Consider the following 19,937-nt stretch of genomic DNA (forward strand, 5'->3'; position numbering starts at 1 on the left):
AAGATACAGTAAATTTGAGTGCTTTTGAAAAGCTTTTAAATGGTCTCATTTTGGCTGAAAGGCCTGAAAGCTGGAGAAATTTTATGGTCAAAGCAAAGTCTCCCTATGACCATTATTTCTGTCCCAAATTTTTTTATTCCCCTTTGTGCCGCTTCGGAAGAGCCCACTATTCAATCGTAAAGAGCGCAGGGCTCAATTCAACTTGGAAAATATGGTATATTTTCTGCCTCTCGGAAAGGTAGAGAAAGGAAAGAAAGACCCCCGCAGCCCTTTCCAATGGTTACCGCTGCGGCGTCCAATGGCCAATTTGAGGCTATTTATTACCATTTATTACCAGGAGCACAATATCTGCAGGGAGCATCTTCCCAATTGACTTTTTATTGTTACAGCCACTCATTGGACGAGTGGAGCGACCGAACGAACCGATTCCACATGTGGCGAGTGCAGAATAAATTAAGAAATCAATGGCCGGCGGAGGTCAGCTTACGAAAGGGATAAAAATGAAATAATGGAAGGCCCTTTTGCAGCGGTTTGAGAGCCGCATGGATATTATTCGGCTGCTATCACGTCAAGCTGCTTCAATTTGTGAGAGAACGATGCCAAAAATGAAACCAATCGACAAAAAGTAAAGTTTAGGACAAGAAAGGCGATATTATTTAGAAATTTTTAATTTTTTAACAACATCTAATGATAATTTGGTATCGTTTATGACAAATTGATTTTAATTATATAATAGAAGAAAATACAAAAGACTTATTTTTTGTTAAGCCAATATAAAATATTACCGTAACTGCTGTTGATTGGGTTTATATCAATTTTATTAACAATATTAAAAGGAGGAGTATTTTCTAATTTATAAATTTAAGATTATTTTTTAAACAATGATTTAATTCAAAAATAAAAATTATTTTACATAAAAAATGAAATATAACAGGCATTATTTTTTTTAACGGGACCCACTTTTGGCATGGGGTCGGCGGATCTTGTTGAAAATTGGTAGTTTGGTTGCCCTTAGGGTGTAGACAAATAGTTTAGAAGGATTTTTGAAAATTCTCAAAATTGCCTATTTTACAGGGGGTCAAAGTTGGGGATTTTTAAAAAAGGTGTTTTCGAAAATCAAAAATATCTCAGCTCCTGCTGCAGATAGCGCATGTGTGTATATAAACAAAGTTGTAGGAAATTAGACGCCCTACAACTTTGCCATAGTGACCAAGGTCATAGGTCAAAGTTCAGGGTCAACTTTTTAAGCTTGAATTTTTTGATGCGCCACCAAAGTACCTAGTACATAAAAATTTTTGATTCCATTATAGCCAAAAGTTGCTCTAGTTGGTAGTCAACAACATAATAAAATTTGGCGAGACTGTTTTTTTCCGTTTTCGAGATATTTTAGGTCAAAAGCAGAAAAACGTGGTTTTCCGAGCATTTTCCTACACAAATCAACATTTAACCGCCCGTAACTTTTTCCCTGCTAAAGTTACGCAAAAATGTATAATGACAAAAAATGATTGTCTTGACCTGTTCTTTCAAACCATGTATCGCACATAGTGACCAGGTCACAAAAGGTCATTGACCCCGGTGACCTGTGACCTTTCCAAAAATATTTGCTGGAAATGTTTCACCTCGATGAAAAGAAACATAAGAGTATCTGAAATTCAGTTTTGCACTTGCAAGGTCACAGGTCACCGGGGTCAATGACCTTTTGTGACCTGGTCACTATTTGCGATACATGGTTTGAAAGAACAGGTCAAGGCAATCATTATTTGTCATTATACATTTTTGCGTAACTTTAGCAGGGAAAAAGTTACGGGCGGTTAAATGTTGATTTGTGTAGGAAAATGCTCGGAAAACCACGTTTTTCTGCTTTTGACCTAAAATATCTCGAAAACGGAAAAAAACAGTCTCGCCAAATTTTATTATGTTGTTGACTACCAACTAGAGCAACTTTTGGCTATAATGGAATCAAAAATTTTTATGTACTAGGTACTTTGGTGGCGCATCAAAAAATTCAAGCTTAAAAAGTTGACCCTGAACTTTGACCTATGACCTTGGTCACTATTGCAAAGTTGTAGGGCGTCTAATTTCCTACAACTTTGTTTATATACACACATGCGCTATCTGCAGCAGGAGCTGAGATATTTTTGATTTTCGAAAACACCTTTTTTAAAAATCCCCAACTTTGACCCCCTGTAAAATAGGCAATTTTGAGAATTTTCAAAAATCCTTCTAAACTATTTGTCTACACCCTAAGGGCAACCAAACTACCAATTTTCAACAAGATCCGCCGACCCCATGCCAAAAGTGGGTCCCGTTAAAAAAAATAATGCCAACACGAAATTTAAAAAAGTAATTTATAAATAGAAATAAATTAAAGCAAATTTATATTTAGCTTAAGTATTTAATTATGTGTGCATTACGTAATTATAATCTGCGCTTTGATTTGGAGCTAAATTTAAACTTTGAAAACAATTATGATTTTATTGATTTTTCTCAGCAAATTTTATGATTCCACGTTATTTTCTTTTTCTTCTTCTTATAATTTCAAAGAGTGCCAAAGAGTAAAAATGATTTAAAAGTGTAAGGGCTCCAGTTAATCTAGTAATAATTATATATTTTACTAAAAGAATCTGTTTTAGAAAATGTGATTTTTTCCTAACAATAAGAAAAATAATAGAATTTAATTTTACAAAAATACTTATTTTAGAAATATAAATAACGATACCATTCGGGAGAAAGTATTTTTCCATTCAGCAAATTACCCCAAATTAAAGATCAAAAGCAGAATTGGTGGCAAAAACAGTTTGAATTTGCAACTTAATGGTCGCACATCAGCCGAAGTAAAGAAGCTTTTACGCCCGAATATATATGACTCACTCTTCGGACGTCTTTTATTACTCGTGTTGTACACACTCAAAGAAATAGCTACACACCTTAAAACACGCCCGAGAGACGCATAAACCGTTTAATTCCTCGCACACGCCGCTCTCATTTATTCGGCCCGGAGCATTTATTACTCGTCCCTCTAATTCGTCGAATTAAACAAGTTCGGCTGATTTCGTTCGATACGGCTGCAAAATTTATTCACAGTTTGGAGGAGGAAGAAAGCTGCTTTGTTACGAAAAGACCAATTTTCCTGCGAGTTTATAAATATTTTATGGCGCGCGGCGCAGTATTAGCAATTTGAAAAGCAAATCTCGTGGCGCCGCCGACGCTGCAAGACATTCGGAGATCGGTTAAATATTCATTACTTCTTGCGGAGGAAGAGGGTGCCGAAAAAATAATGCAGTCCCTCTAATGCCCCTCTCTGTCTCTGTTGCACTGAACGCCGTGGTTGCTTTTGGTATTCCGACCTCGCGTTCCCTCCGAGGGGATTTGCGTTCCCCCGGGAAGTGACGCGATCCGATGGTTATTTTCTGCTAAGTACACACCAATCCTCGTAAAGGTTGTGTAATTTGCAGCACGTTGAGAGGCGTCCTTTGATTGAATTAAATGCGGTAATTTTGGAATTCAAAAAAGGAAGCCACTTATTAAATTAAACAATTTCTAAAATATATCATTTTTAAAAGGAAATGTTTCTGTTTAACAAGAAAAATTATCGAACGTTAAAGAAAAGGAAACGATCAATTTCAACTTGTACGTATTAATATTCTATTTCCAGCTTCCTACAATTTCGTGGAACAATTATAGAGGAATTATTTGTTTTCGGAACTCTCCAATGCAGACAACCACAAAACATTCAACGGAAAATTCACTATAACGGCTCTTCAGCTATTATTAAGAATGGTATTGCAAATTTGAAGTACACAAAGAACTCCATCATTGTTTTGAATTTTTCCAATAAAAAGCGAGTAATGCTGCAATGAACAATTGGATGCAGGAAACAATCATAATTTACTGTAGCGTAACATTTTATATTTTTTGCAAATGAACTTTCAAATAAGTTGATAAATTGATAAATAAAGGCGAGCTTTTGGCTCAAATTAGCTATCAAAAATGTGTTTCTACACATTTATGCGAAAAGAAAAATATAATTAATTTTTTCACTTATAATTTCTGTGTAGATAAATTACGTTTATTTTTTATGCTCATGCACGATGCCGTTTATTTGTCAAGTGTTTTTTTTTTCGCGATGTAATAGCAAACCATAATTACAGAGTTAATAAATAAATAGAAATAGACAAATAAATTAATGTCTCTTTTCATTTATTTCTGTTGCAACATTAATTAGTGTACTAATTTTCTTCCAAAACTAGACAAGGCACGAGACACGAATGTTAATTTTTTAAATAAAATTTTGAGGAAATCAATATTTGCATAAAATTGAAAAGAGCCCAAGTAATATGAAATAAATATCTTTTTTGTAATCTCGTTTTTTCCTTCAAATTTTAAATCAGAGCAACACAATTTGCAGGGATAAATTTCATCAGAATGTATTTTGGAGAAGATTAATTAAAAAAATACAAAAATTACCCTCCAGTCTTTAATTTTACTCAACTCGGGAAATATTTTTTTCCATAAAACCATCAATTTTAAATTGTAATTATTCCTTACTGGAAATTAATTTTTCATAAAAATAGGTCTAGATGAGCATTTTTGTTCGACGATAAGAAATATTCGAGTTCATGTGAATAATGCAAAATTCCTGGTGCGTCGGAAAAGCGTTCGACGTGAGACAGTTTATGACTGATTTCATTTTCCGCCGCCAGACATCATGAAATTTTAAAACCGGGCCTTGCAATTCTAGCAGGGGGCTGGCGAAATCCCAGTAGATCTTTATACATCCTTCCGTTTTAGTGTCCTGGCGGGACGCGCACTATGCTCAGCACATTTTCATACAAAGACGCGTTTTTCGGCGATCTTTCGTGCGAGGCAAAACGCTGCGAGCACGGCGGCCCTTCAGGCCCTTGAGGGACCAGCACGTCAATCCTCAGGCGACCAACCCTGGCCTGATGCATTCAACACCATTCATATTTATTTATACAACATCTCCTCAGGTGGGGGCACTTTGCAGCAAACTTTGCTAATTAATTCGCCCGCTGGCCGTCGGTGATGCGTGTGTATATGCAGATTAGGCCGAATTAAACCGCCGGTCTCTGGCTTTAAATTGAATATGTCATGCTTATTTCATGACTGGGGACGTCGAGTTTCCGGCCGCCCGCTTTCAAGAAGCGGCGTAATTTGCATTTTATGAGAGGCCGACGAGAGAGAGAGACGCGAATTTCATGTCTCTCCACACTCGCCTTTTTACGCTGCCTTGATTAATTGACGGAGGGATTAGTTTCGGAATTGACGACCATATCGCATGTTGAGATAATTCGACTGTGCTTACTGAGTCTGTTTATTTTTGAAGTTTAAAAGCAATAATATTTAATTTTTTTTTTAATATACAATTATTAAAATTCAAGTAAATATTTTCATTTTATATTAAAATTATTCAATATTTGATATATCTTTTTCCCATAATCATACATAAATGACATACCAAGCGAAATAAAAATTAAGAGTATTCTTCATACAATCGTTAATGATTGAAGCGACTAGATTTATGTAAATAGGCGCTTTAGAAATATTTCAAAAGATTCAAACTCATTGAATTTGAAGTAAAACAAGAAACAGTGTTAAATAAACAAAAACATAAATATGAAATAAATTTAATGTAGATAAATATATGAAATGAAAATTTATATGATTAGTATTAATTTATTTAAAATGTAAAATGAAAATTATATTTAAATATTTATTAACAACTAACATAGACATTAAATTTGTTTTCATAGTAAAATATTAGAATAATTATTCACTAACAGAACTACCCGCATGCAATTTCAACCAGTCTTTTGCTCTTTATATGCTGACTTTGTATTATATTTTGAAATAGACACCAAGTTGAATGATTTAAAACGTTTATTAAGTTGGTTGATTGAAATTCTAATGTCCACGAACTAAAATTCTTGAAATTGTACTGAATTCGGACGATTTTGATGCCCCCTTCTGTCTATCTGCGCAAATTAATCCCACAACACATAATTTACAATTCAAAATTCTGCATGCGTGGCACTGTGCGGGCTTTGAAATAGCATTAGTCCGTTTAATTCACCTCGCGAAGGCCCGTGATTAAATTGATTCCATGAATATCCAATCCATCAAATTGACCGCGCCGGTGTGTGCATTGAATTATTGCACACCGACCGATAGATAGAAACCTATTATTAAGCCTTCTCGCAAATGGATGAATTTTGATCGCGACCTATCACTCTGCCATCACATTTGCATGATTGGCCGTTTTCGGCCGAAAAAAGTTTCTCCGCGAAAGAAAGTCGATTTGACTTAATGAGAAAAACGTCAGAAAAATTCCGTGCACGTACGTACAAAGTTCTCTCTCTTGCTCCCGAGGTGGAACTTTTCCACCTCTCCTTTTGCAACGATAATTAGAGGAGGAAACAGTTAAATTTTCATCATTCGCGCGTAATTCGTACGAATTTAATGCGCCCGGTTGTGGGCGAGAGTGGAGGAGGAAAGTTTTTCTCTCTTTTTCTCGCACTCTTGCAAAATCCATAAGGTGCGGCGCTTTTTTTCCTTCTTCTTCTTTCGCCCTACTTACTTTTCCAGAATTTTAATTAAATATTTGAAATAAAAAGCAAAGAGAGAGAAACGAGGGCTGCTGGTGGCGTCCTTTTCCAGAGCGCACTAGCAACGGCGGCGCATTAAATATTTAACATCAAATTCACATTTTATATTCCCACAGCGCAGAGGTTTCGCTCCTCCTCCTACCAGAGCATGTGATGTGAGCGTATAATGTAATCTATGTGAGTGTGTTTTATTCCGGACCAACCAGAGTTCCATCTCTCTCTCTCTCGTTCGTTCGTTCGTTCGTTCCGTGTGTCCTTTCGGAAAACCTATAAAACTCACCTAGCAAGATGCACGTTTTGCGTTTCGCTCCGACATGCCTGGATACATGATTCATTAGCGAGAGGGACCACATCCACTTCCAGCTAATAGAGACAGAGACCTGCCTACGCCCATCCACCTCTGCATTTCTGTTCGCCCACTCTCGTCAGGGAGATAATAAATTCTGGCATTCCATTGTTTACACGGAGTTGGAATTGGGCTTCTCTGAAATTAATTCGCAGGGTCTAGGGATGAGTTTGGTCGAGTCGGCGGACTCACCGCTCTCTATACTTTTGATTATGATGGGACCGAATTTATCTTTCATGTTCAAAATGTAATAATGTAACATCCTTTTTAAACTTATTCGTTGAAAAATACAATTTCATAAGTGGATTGTTCAAGATCATACTTTGGTGGATTAAAAAAGTAATGAAAAGCAATTCGATTGTTTTTGGGTGCAAGGAAACTTCGCCTATAATTAACAACAATTCAAAGTTTCAAATTTTAACCTTATTTTTACTGATTTTAAACTGAAATTACCTAATTTGTCCATGTTCCTTATCAGTTTGAAATTAAACAACTAAAAATATTCACAAATCAGTAAAAAAGCTGAAAAATCAGTAAAAAAAAGTACGGAAATATGCGTTATTCGCATGATAAATTAGGTTTTCTCTTGGAATTTACTGAAATTATAACTTTCAATTATTATTATTTCTATTTTACCAAAATTTGCTAAGGATTTTATCAAACTTGCCAATTTGGAATTGAAATTATGTCTCTGGCTTTTATTGCAAAGTGAAAATGGAAAAGTAGATCTTTATAAGTGACTCTTTTGCTTTTTTGCATCACTTTTTTATGTGCTATCACATTCAGTCAACTTGCAATTTCTTTCTTTGCACTCTTTCCCACTTTCATTCTCGAATATAAATTCCACCGCCAGTCGTTTTGCGCCTGTGTGCTTCACTAGCAAACAATATTCTGGATGTGTTTTAAATTATGCCTGGGATTTGCTCTCCGCAGCGAGAGAAGATGAGGAGGGAAAATGCGAAAAAAACGCGCGCGCCGAAAGAATACTGATGCCCCGCTCGACACAGGCCTCATAACTTGAGTGAAAGTCGGCTTTCTGTCTCGCAATTTTTGGGATTTGCGCCGCACTGCACGGCCCCTGAAACGTACTGTACGAGGCCGCAAACGGGGGGTTTAGCTGCACCCCTTTTAGCTCCTGCATCGCCGTGTCTCATTCAACGCCCTTTGATGCGGCGCTTTTTGCACTCGACGGCGATTTTAATTAAATTTAATGATGTGGGGTGGGGAGATTTATCTACGCCGCGCACACGCACATTTTGCGAAACACGTAAGCATTCCTCTTGCTTAATTGCCCAAACTTAGCAGGCAGACGCGTGCGCTTGATGCAATATGTGCTGCCGCGGCGTTACCGAGTTTACCTTCAAATGAACATGCAGTACATTCGGATTTTGTTTGCGCAAGGTATCGCTGCCGGTCAGCATGTTTGTACAGAACGAAAATTGCGCTGGGGGAGCATCACAATTGCATGAATTTAATTATCAGGCTTATCATTAATTACTTTGTAGGTGATTCAAATTTGAATAAAAAATTAAATCTAAAAGAAAATGAGGTGGTTAAATAAATAAAATAAAAAAATATTATTATTGTGTATTGCGGAAAAAATTTCGTCCAAATTTAAATAAGCCCACTTAATATCAGTTTTTTAGTTCAATCACGCACTTCTGGTTATTTTCAAAACAAAACTTTTCTTTACCTCATTGCCACTTTTGTGGGGACCTAATTTTTCTTTATCTCCCGTTGAGCTTCGAGTCAGGAACTGAAATAAATTTAATTATATAAAAGAGAGATAGCAACTTATTTGAAAAATTTAGTTAAAATAAGTTAAGATTATTAGGTTAGAGATTCAAGTAGGGGCAGTTTAGTTGTTGACAATAAACCTTGCAACTTTCTGTGATTTATTAGTATCAAAGAATAAAAATTGTAATTAATAACTTGAAGCAAATAGTTTGATAAGAAATCTATGAAATTGAACTGTATTGCAGTTTTTTTTTTCATTTAATTATAAACATTTGCTTTTAATTTAAACTTGACATTAAAAGACAAATTAAAATGAATAAGTACAAACAGATTCCAAGAAAAAATAAAATCTAGAGGGTATAAGCGGCTTTTTTACTTGTGTAGTTGCAGCCTAGCTATTTTTCCAGGTCTGCTCTTTTCTCTCACTTTAAAAAATATATTTCCTCACATTTGCGCTGATAATGGTTTCCATTTACAGAGCAAAAAATCGAGGTTTAAAAGCGAACAGGACGGACGTTATTAAACCAAATTTAGCTCTTCTGCCTCCGCCTCAAATGTTTATTTGTTGTTCGGAGAAACAGAGGCACCGAAGGCAAACAGATAAATATAGCAACTCCCGTTTCATGTTTGCGTCTTCTTAATAATGTGTGAGTTTATAATATGCAAAACGCGAGCATCTCCTTAAGGGCACTGCTGACTGCAGGGGAAGGCACGTGCCGCAAATTTAATTAATGTTTACTTTGCTCGGCCGAAATGGGAAATCACTTTGGCAAACCATCCCTCGGGTGTTTTACTTCCCAGGAAAAAGCCAAAATTAATTTTTCCCTTTTACTTTCAATCGCAAAAGAAGCAGTCGGGCCGCGAGATAAGGTGGTCCCGATCTCGTTCGCCGCAACAAAGGAACCCTTGGTGCATTTGTGCTGCTCGTGAAGTGGAAGAAAAGCTCAAGTACAGAAAACGTGGAAACTGTTGGTCTAGACCTTTTGCTTGCTTTGACTCGCGCTATCTGCACATCTCCGGGAGACAAAGGAGGCTCATACAACCCTCAGGTCTCTGCCTTCTTTTATGATAATTAGGAAATTTTTCAAGTCATTTCATCTTGAAACGAGTTGCCAGCGGAAGGAAGCTGCTGGGAGCGTTATTGTTTGCTCTGCTCAACACACGGCCAGAGAGAAAGAAAGAATAAGAGAGAAACGAGGCCGATTTTTTGCTGCTTTACTTTCAATAAAACTTGCTGGATTGGCAAAAAGAGGCGATATCGCCAAGTTTCTCTCTCGTAATAGCAATTGCTTGCTGGTGGCTGCTGCCTCGAGCGCCAGAGAATAAAAAGTACCGTTCACGTGCCTCTTCCCATTATTTCTTGCCTATTGAAACACGAGCCTACGAGAGTGCGGAATATGCAAAATAAGGTTGAAAACGAGATGCACACAAATACTACGAGTCGGAAAAAGAAGGTTAAGAAAGATATGTTGACAAATTTAGTTAAAAATTGTTATAAATTTTATGAGATTTAATTTGCAGAATTAACTAAATGAGTAAAATTTTGATAATGTATTCTGTATACATATTTAATTTTTTAATTGTGAAAATCTCTTTCTGGGCACCAAAATTTAAATTTATAAAAATGTTTGGAAAGAACTATCTTTTTAAGCAGTCATCTGCTGGCTGTAAACCCTTTCTTCTCTATTTAAAATTTTTGAATTGACTAAGAATGTTAAATAAGTAACAAACAAATCTGGATAAAACTTTTTTAAATTTACTAGATATTTTGATAATTTTATTCCATCTTCTAATTTCATATAGATTGATCTGGTTCCATCAAAAATTTCATACATCGATTGATACCTCTATAGTATCAACGCAATTGATTAGAAATGTTAATAATGGTCAAAGGTCAACCACAAACATTCCAATTAGGCCCCTTTCACTGCTAGGAATGCTTAACCAATCAAATTTCAATGCGGAACATCTTCCCACGTTCCTTTGACACACCGAAGCAGTCCCACTTTTCGCTCAAGTATCTCTCTCTGGCGTGTAATCTATATTAAAATCATCAAGTTGGCTTCCTCTCGCTCTCTCACCAACTTTCTCGCACACTCCGAAAATTCGATCCAACTCTGCATGCGTATAATTCTATAATGGAGGAGGCAGAGGGATATTCAAAAATACTTGTGGTTGGCTGTGCGGCGGATATATAACTTGATCCTAATCCAACTTGTACTTTGATACCCTTTCTTCGCCACTGACTCGCTCTCCGACTGACACGCTCTCGGTCGCTTTTGCTGCATGATCGCCCTCTTAAGTGTTCCAGGATGAAAATTAAATTTCCCTCCCCTCGCTTTCTCCCTCTCGAATTATGATTTGGCCGAGGGATACGGCAAAAAGTAGCGAACGCACTCGCGTGTGTTTGAAACCCTCTCTCTCTCGAACGCATTCTTATCCCTGCAGGAAAAATTCATCGGGCGCCATTTATAGACATTAGCTCGCCCCTCTGTCGGTTTTTATGCCTCAAATTGATACCCACGGGCTGCTTATTAATTGCACTGCCACCAGTGCCCCTCTTTTGGACACTAAAAAGGGTGGAGGACGAGAAGGGTTGCGCGATGAAATCTGCTTGATTGAGTCGCCGCGGGCCTTGAACGCAACCCGCGAAGCAAATGGGTCAAACGTGTTGCATATCTTTTCAGCATCAGCAGGCGCGGGTGGAAATAAGGAGTGGCATGACCGGATTTTAAAGTAGGGATTACAACATGTAAGAGTGATAAAAAACAAGAAAGGAAAAAGTCAAACTTTATGTATGGTAAATATCCGGATGTATTTTTCTTTTTATGTTATATTTTATGGAAGCAATGATATGCAAAATGAAACAATACTGGTTGTAGAAAAAAAATGGCTTTATGATCATAAACAATTTCATTGACGCGGAAAATTGTAGAAAAGTGTGTTTTTTCAATTCAAGAACGCGCCTCGGGTGTTTACTTAATTACGTGTGTTTTCAATGTTTTATTTTTGGTAAATTTTTCTTTGTTCTAAAAATTTCAATTAAAATTTTATAATCAACTTTTTTTTGGACATGAAAAAGAGAGATGAAGTAGGATTGAAAATGAACGTGGACATCATCAGAAGGCATTTTTTTTTATGAATTAATTGAATACGAAATATATTTTAATTTTTAATGGAATTATTAATTTTTTAACTTCAAAATGTTTTGAAATGTATAATCATATTTTTTTCAGTTGAATTTTCCTCCCTACTTGCAATTCTCTTACATTTTCAAAGCCGGTCGCAAGAATAGCAAAGCAGGCGTGATCAAATTTTAAAAAGCAAAACTCATCTCCGCCTCCTCCTTCTCTTTGCAAAAACAAACAAAAAACATGAAAAATGGCAAGAGTGATGCAGACAGACCCCAGATGAAGATGCCGAAGGGCTCATCTATATTTCTCCCTCGGCTGTGCGGCCGTGATAAAGATGCACGGTTACTCTCCCTTGATATTATAACTCCCTTTATTTCGGCGGGCGCGCATTTTAAAGGGAAAACGGCGTGTCCAGAATGCTCAAGCAGCCAGCTTGGCTCCGAAAAACCGGAAGTGGGAGTGCACAAGGAATACAATATTAGCAGAAAAAAAGAGAAGGAAAAGAAGGAAAATCTGTCGCGGCGCCGGCTGCTGCTTTTATCGCGCTCTCCCTCAGTCACCCAATAACTGGTCGATTTATTGGCACTTCATCTTATTCTTTGTGCAGCTTTTTACACACACACGCTCTCAGTCAGACTAAAGAAGTTGGTGTTGTCTCTTTCTTCCTTTCTTTGTGCTCTAGATTTTATCTGATGGAAAAGAGCCGAGAGAATTGTGTGCGATCGCCGGGAATTTTTCTGCTGCGTGTCTCTGTTTGCTGATAGTTTTTTCTGGGAAAAAAATGCAGTGCTGTTTTGGTTTCCAATAAATTCAGACGGCGATGGGAAGTGGGACAATGGATTTCCGTTAAAAGTCGAGAGACGAAGAGATCTTGAACTGCATGTGCTTGAAAACTGAACCGTAATTTGTAAGTAATTATTTAAAATAATTTTAAATTAATTTTGTTTATAATTCCAAATTTAATTCATAAATGTTTTTAATTGATTAAGAAAAATTAAAAAAATTTGTTTTTGGGATCCAATTAAAGCTAATCAAGTGATTAAAAAAAAATATTAACGGAAAAACCAACTAGCAAATTCAATCAAAAAGACAAATAAAAAATTACAAAACTAAAATTATTTGTGCCTTTTCTTGACCATTAAAGAGACTGTTTCCTTAACACAAATGCTATTTCTCTTTTGCACGAACACTTTTTTTGCACCTTGTCCAGTTGTAAAAGGCTTATGACAGGTTAATTGAATGCCAAAGTGGGTTCAAGTTGGAAGCTGCAAAAACGCCTGCAGGTATTTCACTGCGTTCTCGCGAGTGGGAGAGAGAAAAAGGAGATAAAAGCGTCTGCGGGAAATCAAGAGAGAAGCAATTTAATGACACTGCGCTGCCTCTCAGCTAATCACATTGAGCACGAGGAATTTTTTGTGCGCGCGCCTTTCGCGGAGAGAAGAAAGTTTTTCAAGAGGGAATATGAAGGAATTGCGGAAGCGTTTTCTCTCTTTCGTCGTCTCAGCAACGAGAGATAAAAGGGTGGACGACATTGCTTGCTTGCTCGGCTGAGTTATTTCTCTTCGGAGCCGAGTGCTGCCACGCGCAGCTCGAGCGGCCGAAAGAATAAGAATGTAATGATCGATTTTTGCTTAAAATTAGAATGCGCGCGGGCTCGGGAAAAAAAATTCTCGAGAAATCCGTAATGCTTTTGACGTACGCACACAAAATCCGATTGAGAGCTTTCTTTTGAATGCATATTTTCTTCGGGAGATGGTGGAATCAGCAATTTTTATTTGCATAATAAAGTGAGTAAGCATTTTCTACACTGAGAATTGTCGAGAATTTGGGAAAAGTGGAATTCTCCAGTTGGCTGCTTCTATATTATACTCCGAAGCTTTATTTTTAAGGAAAAAAATCGTATAAATATTTCTATGATATTTCTCATAAAAAAAATGGCAACGAGATTTATACTTTTCTTAATATTATTGATGATTTTGAAATCAACGCGTGAAAATATTTTTTTTTAATTAATAATGTATTTAAATAGTTTTAAATAATGTATGTAAATTTATAGTGTATACAAAGAAGCAAGAGAAAAAATTGAATTTATAATCTTTAACATCTTCTCTTTTAACTTTCATATTTTCCCCTGAGAAAGTTTTTTTTTTAACATTTCCCATTTTGTCACCTGTACGCTTTAAATAGATTTCATCGGTAAACCGCCGCCCTCTTTTATGTGCTTTAGCGCTTTCCCCGAAATTGGATAATGCAAAGTTTGCTCAGGAACCCACAAGATTGATTAAAAACTTGGCCTGCTTCCGGCACACACAGAGGCAATCTTTCAAAAGCAAACTCCAAGTGGCGGCAACAAACGCAAACAGCACACACAAATAATTTCGGGGCAGAGCAGTCGGCGTCAAAAAGCAAGTGGCCTTCTCTTTATATAATTGTGGACCCTTCTTGGCGCGGACCAAGTAGATGAATGACTTGGGCGCTCATCAAAGTTTGAGCTGCCGGATTAACCCTTGACCTTTGCCGTCTCGAGCTCGAGTTCATTTATTCCGGACGTGTCCCGGCCAAGATAGAGAATTCATTCGTCCTCTCCACATTGTTCCAAAGACTAGGGCCACCGCGTTATTAGTGGTCATTGTTGCTGTTGCTCGGGGAGAAACGTCGTCCCTGTGTGTCTTTTGTTTACCCTCGCCGGCGGTATTCAAAGAGCAAGAGAGGGCGAAACGCGCGCACGCAGGGCCAATAATAATAACAAAGAGAGAAGAAACACGAACCGCTCGTGTCAGGGAGCCGCACACTCTACATGCTGCGAGGGCCGCTCACTTTCCTTTATAAGGCCAAATCCAATAACAAATTCTTCATCCCAGCCTCACTGCACACATGGCGGAGAAGTCTACCTTTGGCTTTGTAACTTCTCTTTCTCGGGGAAAAAAAATACAGAGGGGTGATTTAAAAGGAAAAAGAGCGGCAGTGGAGAGAAACAAGGAATTTTTAGTAAAAGACATGATGAAAGAAGATTTTTGTTGAAAGTTTTAAATTCAATCAGTTCATGTCAAACTTTTTTAGGAAGTAATTGCATTAAATCGGTGGAAATTAATTTAAAAATTATTATTTTAGTTTAAAATGAGATCATATAATTAAAACAAATGTAAAGCAGCGCCACTCTATGTTTATCTAAAAAGAGCGGGAATATTTTAAATGGTGGAAAAAATAACAAAATCATAGATCATGGTTTGCAGTTCCAGTTTTTCCAAAGGAGGACAGAAGTCTTCATTCAGGTTCGAGGATTATGAAAATTATTATATTTTCCATATTTGTGTCCATAAAAGTATTTAAAAATTTCTAATGAAATTTTATTTGTATTTATAAGCTGGAATTAATTTGATTAAATATCTAGCAAATTCAACCAAGTATTGAGAGATCTACTTTCATTTGCTTTAATTATTGATTTATGGTACGTGTTCTGATTGAATACGTAGCGAATAAGGTCAAGGATTATTAGAGATCATACTAGTAATTCAATATAGTGACTCAGCAGATTGCAAAAACACATAATATCCGTCATGCCTGGCAGCAATCAGCAGCAACAATTGCGAAGGTGACACGGTGCACGTTCCAGATACATCGTCTGTCAATCGACCGTACGCTAGGATGCACTGCAGCCAGGGCAGGAGCTCGTTGGTAATGCCAGTGTCGCCATCAAGTTGCGGTAATGGGGCTTAAACCCGACACTTTGGGCATGTGAGGCACGTCTGGCGGTTGAAAGGCCGCGCGTCCGACCAATAACGATTCCGGCCGGATAGAAATGTATTTAATATTCAACGAGCAACCAAACATTTCGTTCGATTTATTCAAAAGTAAATTATTGCTTGGAAAGTAACGAAATGATTTCAGTCTCGGACGGAGAAAGAAAATCAATTCGCACCTCGCGATGATTTGTTTCTCTTCTCTTTCGAAGAGAGAAAAAAATATCAGTTTTGTGTATAGTTTCAAATGCGAACAGTGCTCGTAAATCTGCTGGCGGGGGGCGTCGGCAAAAGTTTTTATTTCGGCCCGCGGGCGTCAAACATCTCAATGGCGTGATGAATGGTCAGAAATTCCGCGATGAAAGATGGGCCAATTTTCGCGAGCGTGCGGCCGCGCGTGCTATAAATAAATCCACACGTACCGCAAGCCTCTTTATCTTTTTTGCACAGCACTCGAATTGCTCGCTAATGGCGTAAATTATGGCCGGACCTGCCCGCCGACGGTGCTGTGGCGACGCTAATGGTTAAATTGTGTGTGTACAACCTTGGTTTGCCGATGGTGTACCATCAGATCACACTTACACGTGTGCGGGCGGTCAACGAATTTTTAATCGGAATTAATTGTCAAATTTCGCAAACAGTGAAGCAGCGTAAATTGAATATAGTTAATAAAAAAATACAATTTAACTTTTGTTTATAAATAAATATAATTATTAAGTTTTTGTTTTAACCTTCTTATATTGTATTTTATCATTTTTTTTTATATTTGATTTCTTTTTAAATAAATAAATTAAAATCTTTTTTACAAATGTTTTATAATTAATATCGTAGTAAAAAAATTTTCATTGAATATTATTTTTCTCTTTTTTTGATGGAAGTAAAACTTAAAACTATAAATTTTATGCTACAGTCACATTTACATTATTGATGTCAAATTTATTGATACAAACTTTCTTTGGCATTCGGCCCAGTTTACTATGAATTGCATTTGATATTAATTAAATTATTATTCTACTTCGAGTTAAACTTGAAATATAAAAATGAAAAATAAAAGCGTGGATTCACGAAGATTCTTTTACTCTACTTTTTACTTTTTTGTCTTCATTATATAACCATGCATATTTAACATTAAATTTAATATATCAGCTACTTTTCAGCTATATTTCTGTTATGAACTTTGATACAACAATAATTTCCATCTTTAAATGTAAAAAAAAGGCATAAGTTAAAATTCCGCGCGAATGAATGCGTTTTTGATCGGAGGATTCGCTCGAGTTGATCCGCATAAAAGATCCAGATCGGATTTTCCGGTTGGTGGGAAATAAGCGCGCGGGGGTGTATCGCTCGTGCATCGATAAGCATGCAGTGAGGCGAGTGCCAGAGGTGCAAGCAGGAACAGGTAGAATGGAATACGCACTTCGCCACTCACCGTCCGTTCGCCCAGATTTCGAACGCGGCAGTGGAGGAACGCGGAGCCGCCCAGCTGCACGGTCACGTTGCTGATTGTGTTGTTGTCGAAAGTTGGCTCGTTCAGCCGCTGAAATTCTTCAAAGTTGGAATACCACAGGTTCTGCCACTCCGTGTGCCGATGTGGCGCCTCACGTCGTCCTGAAACACAATTTTAGTTCGATTAAAATTTTATTTCTGATCTTTAATTTTAAAAAGGATTTTAATTGAAAGAGTTTAGATTTAAATTGTACGAATTTCCTGATTTTTGTTTTCAGTCGAGAATATTTTTTGCAAGAGATTTGAATAAACAGTGAAAAATCTGACTATTGCACCACAACCAAATTAATTACCATTTTTTTAAAATTTCTATTAAGAATAAATTAAAAATTGGCGAGCAGCCAGCAAAATTTGTGATCATGAATTTTCTATCCCCACATAAAGTTCCTAGGAAATATTCTTCATTTAATCTTTAACACTTGGAATGGTAAGTAGGTGATCCGCAATTATTTTCCTAGCCCGTATTAATTATTTTGAAAAACAACAGATTTATTTTAATGGTGTTGTGAGAATTACTTTCAACTGCTTGGCTAGGCATAATCAAGGCATAATCGTGCTTCCAGTTCCTTTGATTATAGAAACGCAAACAACAACAAAGCGTAATTGCAGGCAAGAGTCGTGGAGAAAAAAGTGTGTATATGTTTTTATCAAAGACCTTTTGCGATTATACAAAACAAATTAATAGAGCACACGAGCTTTGCCGCAGCAGTGATTGCACTCGATGAAATTTTCCTTGCGTCATCCCGTCGACAATTTCTTTTAACACGAGAAAGAAACAAGGAGCTAAACTCATTATATTCGCTGTCGATTTAATTAGTTGCGAAGTAGGTCGCGAATAAAGTAAAAGATATTATATGAAGAAATTGCACGCGCTGCCGGCATATCGCATTTTAATTAGAGCAGATTGCATTTCAATCGGAGTAATGCATCGCTGTGGATTCCCTGCGGATCTGATGTTAAAATGATAGAGAGGTAAGTCAATATTGCAGGCAAATACTAATTATTGTAATAATAATGGCGCAGGATAATATGAAATTGAGCTCAGAACTGTTGAAATTGATATTGGATAGCGTGGTGTAGTGAAAATGGAATTCCAATCAGGGGGAAAATCTTGCAATCAATTTTGAATGCTCATTGTAACTAAATATGGAAAATGCATTCAATTATTTTTATTTCATTTGTAGAAACCAATGCACGAGATGATTTTAAATTTAAATATGGCGGGTACTTGGTTGGTTTTGTAAACTTTTTGTAATCCATTAAGAAAATGACTCACTAATCACAAAGGAAGCCCGACGATTTCAATTTCAAATAATTATCTTTTAACAGTGATACAAATTATTAGCTGATTATTTTATAAGTGTGAAAATAATGCGCTCAATTTTCAAACCAAAAATTAAATTATTCAAATAATATTTAGGTATTATTAGTATTTTAAATTGATGTTAAATGAGAACGTTTGATTTAGTACATCAAAAGTGTTAAATTTTTTCCTCCAATCAATAGGGAAAGTAAATAATCTTGAATGCTGAATGAATTTAAATTTTAAAAATAGCAAAAAGGAAACTTTTGAAAATTGCATGGAAATTAATTTAAAAAAATGCCTAGTATGAAAATTATAAGAAATACACGTTTAACTTAATTATAGAATTCTTATACATGATTTGAATTTTCCATAAAATGTATGTTATTGTATTATTTTTCTAGTTAAATAAACTATCAATAAACCAAACCAATAAATTTTCTTTTTATTAATTACAAATTCAAGCATATGAAAATACTGCTAATCGTCTCCCTTTCCTCTTCAGCTGTCAGTCTGGCCAATTAAAACGGACATGCTCACTTTTTTATAAAGCGGGCCACATAAAAAACCGTTTCAAATTTAACGAAAGCCGCAACGTGTATGTTTGGCAATTCGACATGTGCCCGGCGGAATGTTTGCCTTGTCAAATTACTTGTCTCGCAGTCACACAGATGGGGAAAGGGCTGGGGGAGCCGCGGCCGGGAATGATGTTTGGCCAATCGATAGAATTCCCGATGCATTCAAGTCAGCAGATATTTGGCATTTCGGTGGCCCACCATCGGAATTGAGTGACAGCTCACTAATTAGCTGCTTGTCGCCCGGCCGCCGCCGATATTGAAATCAGGCAGAGAGAAATTGTGCTGCTCTCGGCACGAAAATTCGGTCCCGCGCGTTTTTGCGCCGAGCTCAGCGCAAAAACGGCAAAATGAAAATCAAGGCAGCTGCCGGCCTTTCTTTGTTGGCGAGCAATCATAAATATTAATAATTTCCGGGGGCACATGTGCGCGCTGCAGAATGACTCTCGCAGCGTGGCAAAGACTCCATGAATTTATATTTACCAATAAGCGCCGGCGTGCGGTGCGGGCCAGAAAAAGCCTCCCCGATCATATTTTATGCGCAATAATTCACAGAGCGCGTCTTGCGGAAGAAGAAGAAGAAAAAACGAAGGGAGCAGTGCACGTCCTCTTTGTACAAGATAAAATTTGCCGGAGGAAAAATTATGCGTCTAGTCTGAAATTTCCATAAACGCCGGTTGGTTGTGTTTAAAAAATAAAAACTGGTTCGAGAAGTGAAAAATTGAGCTGTAAAAACATGAATGAATTTTTTTTCTCCTTCAATAAAAAAATAAATACAGAAAAACTCTAATCAATAAAATAAAACCAAGAGAATTTACAGATCCCACAAAAGAGGAATTAAAAATTGCCACTCAGTTTGGACTTTGTCAATCGATGAGTTGGAAAAAGTAAAATAAATTCCAGAACATCCCGATCAAAACATTTGAATTCTCTTATCAATACCCAAAAGTAACTTGCATTTAATTATTTA

At 36.8% G+C, this 19,937-nt stretch overlaps 1 protein-coding gene across 1 annotated transcript in view; it reads right to left on the minus strand.

Moving 5' to 3' along the window:
* The window catches only part of LOC132201159 (uncharacterized), a 111,842-nt gene that overhangs the window by 44,451 nt on the left and 47,454 nt on the right, over window positions 1-19,937 (minus strand). The window contains exons 3-4 of the mRNA XM_059627102.1: window positions 17,013-17,191; window positions 8,666-8,728 (exon numbers count right to left, since the gene is read on the minus strand). Of these exons, the coding sequence (XP_059483085.1) occupies window positions 8,666-8,728; window positions 17,013-17,191 (242 nt within the window). The remainder of the gene's footprint in view (window positions 1-8,665; window positions 8,729-17,012; window positions 17,192-19,937) is intronic.

This window comes from Neocloeon triangulifer, unplaced genomic scaffold (assembly GCF_031216515.1).
Source record: "Neocloeon triangulifer isolate White Clay Creek 2 clone unplaced genomic scaffold, ASM3121651v1 ptg000014l, whole genome shotgun sequence".
In the NCBI taxonomy this organism is placed as follows: domain Eukaryota; kingdom Metazoa; phylum Arthropoda; class Insecta; order Ephemeroptera; family Baetidae; genus Neocloeon; species Neocloeon triangulifer.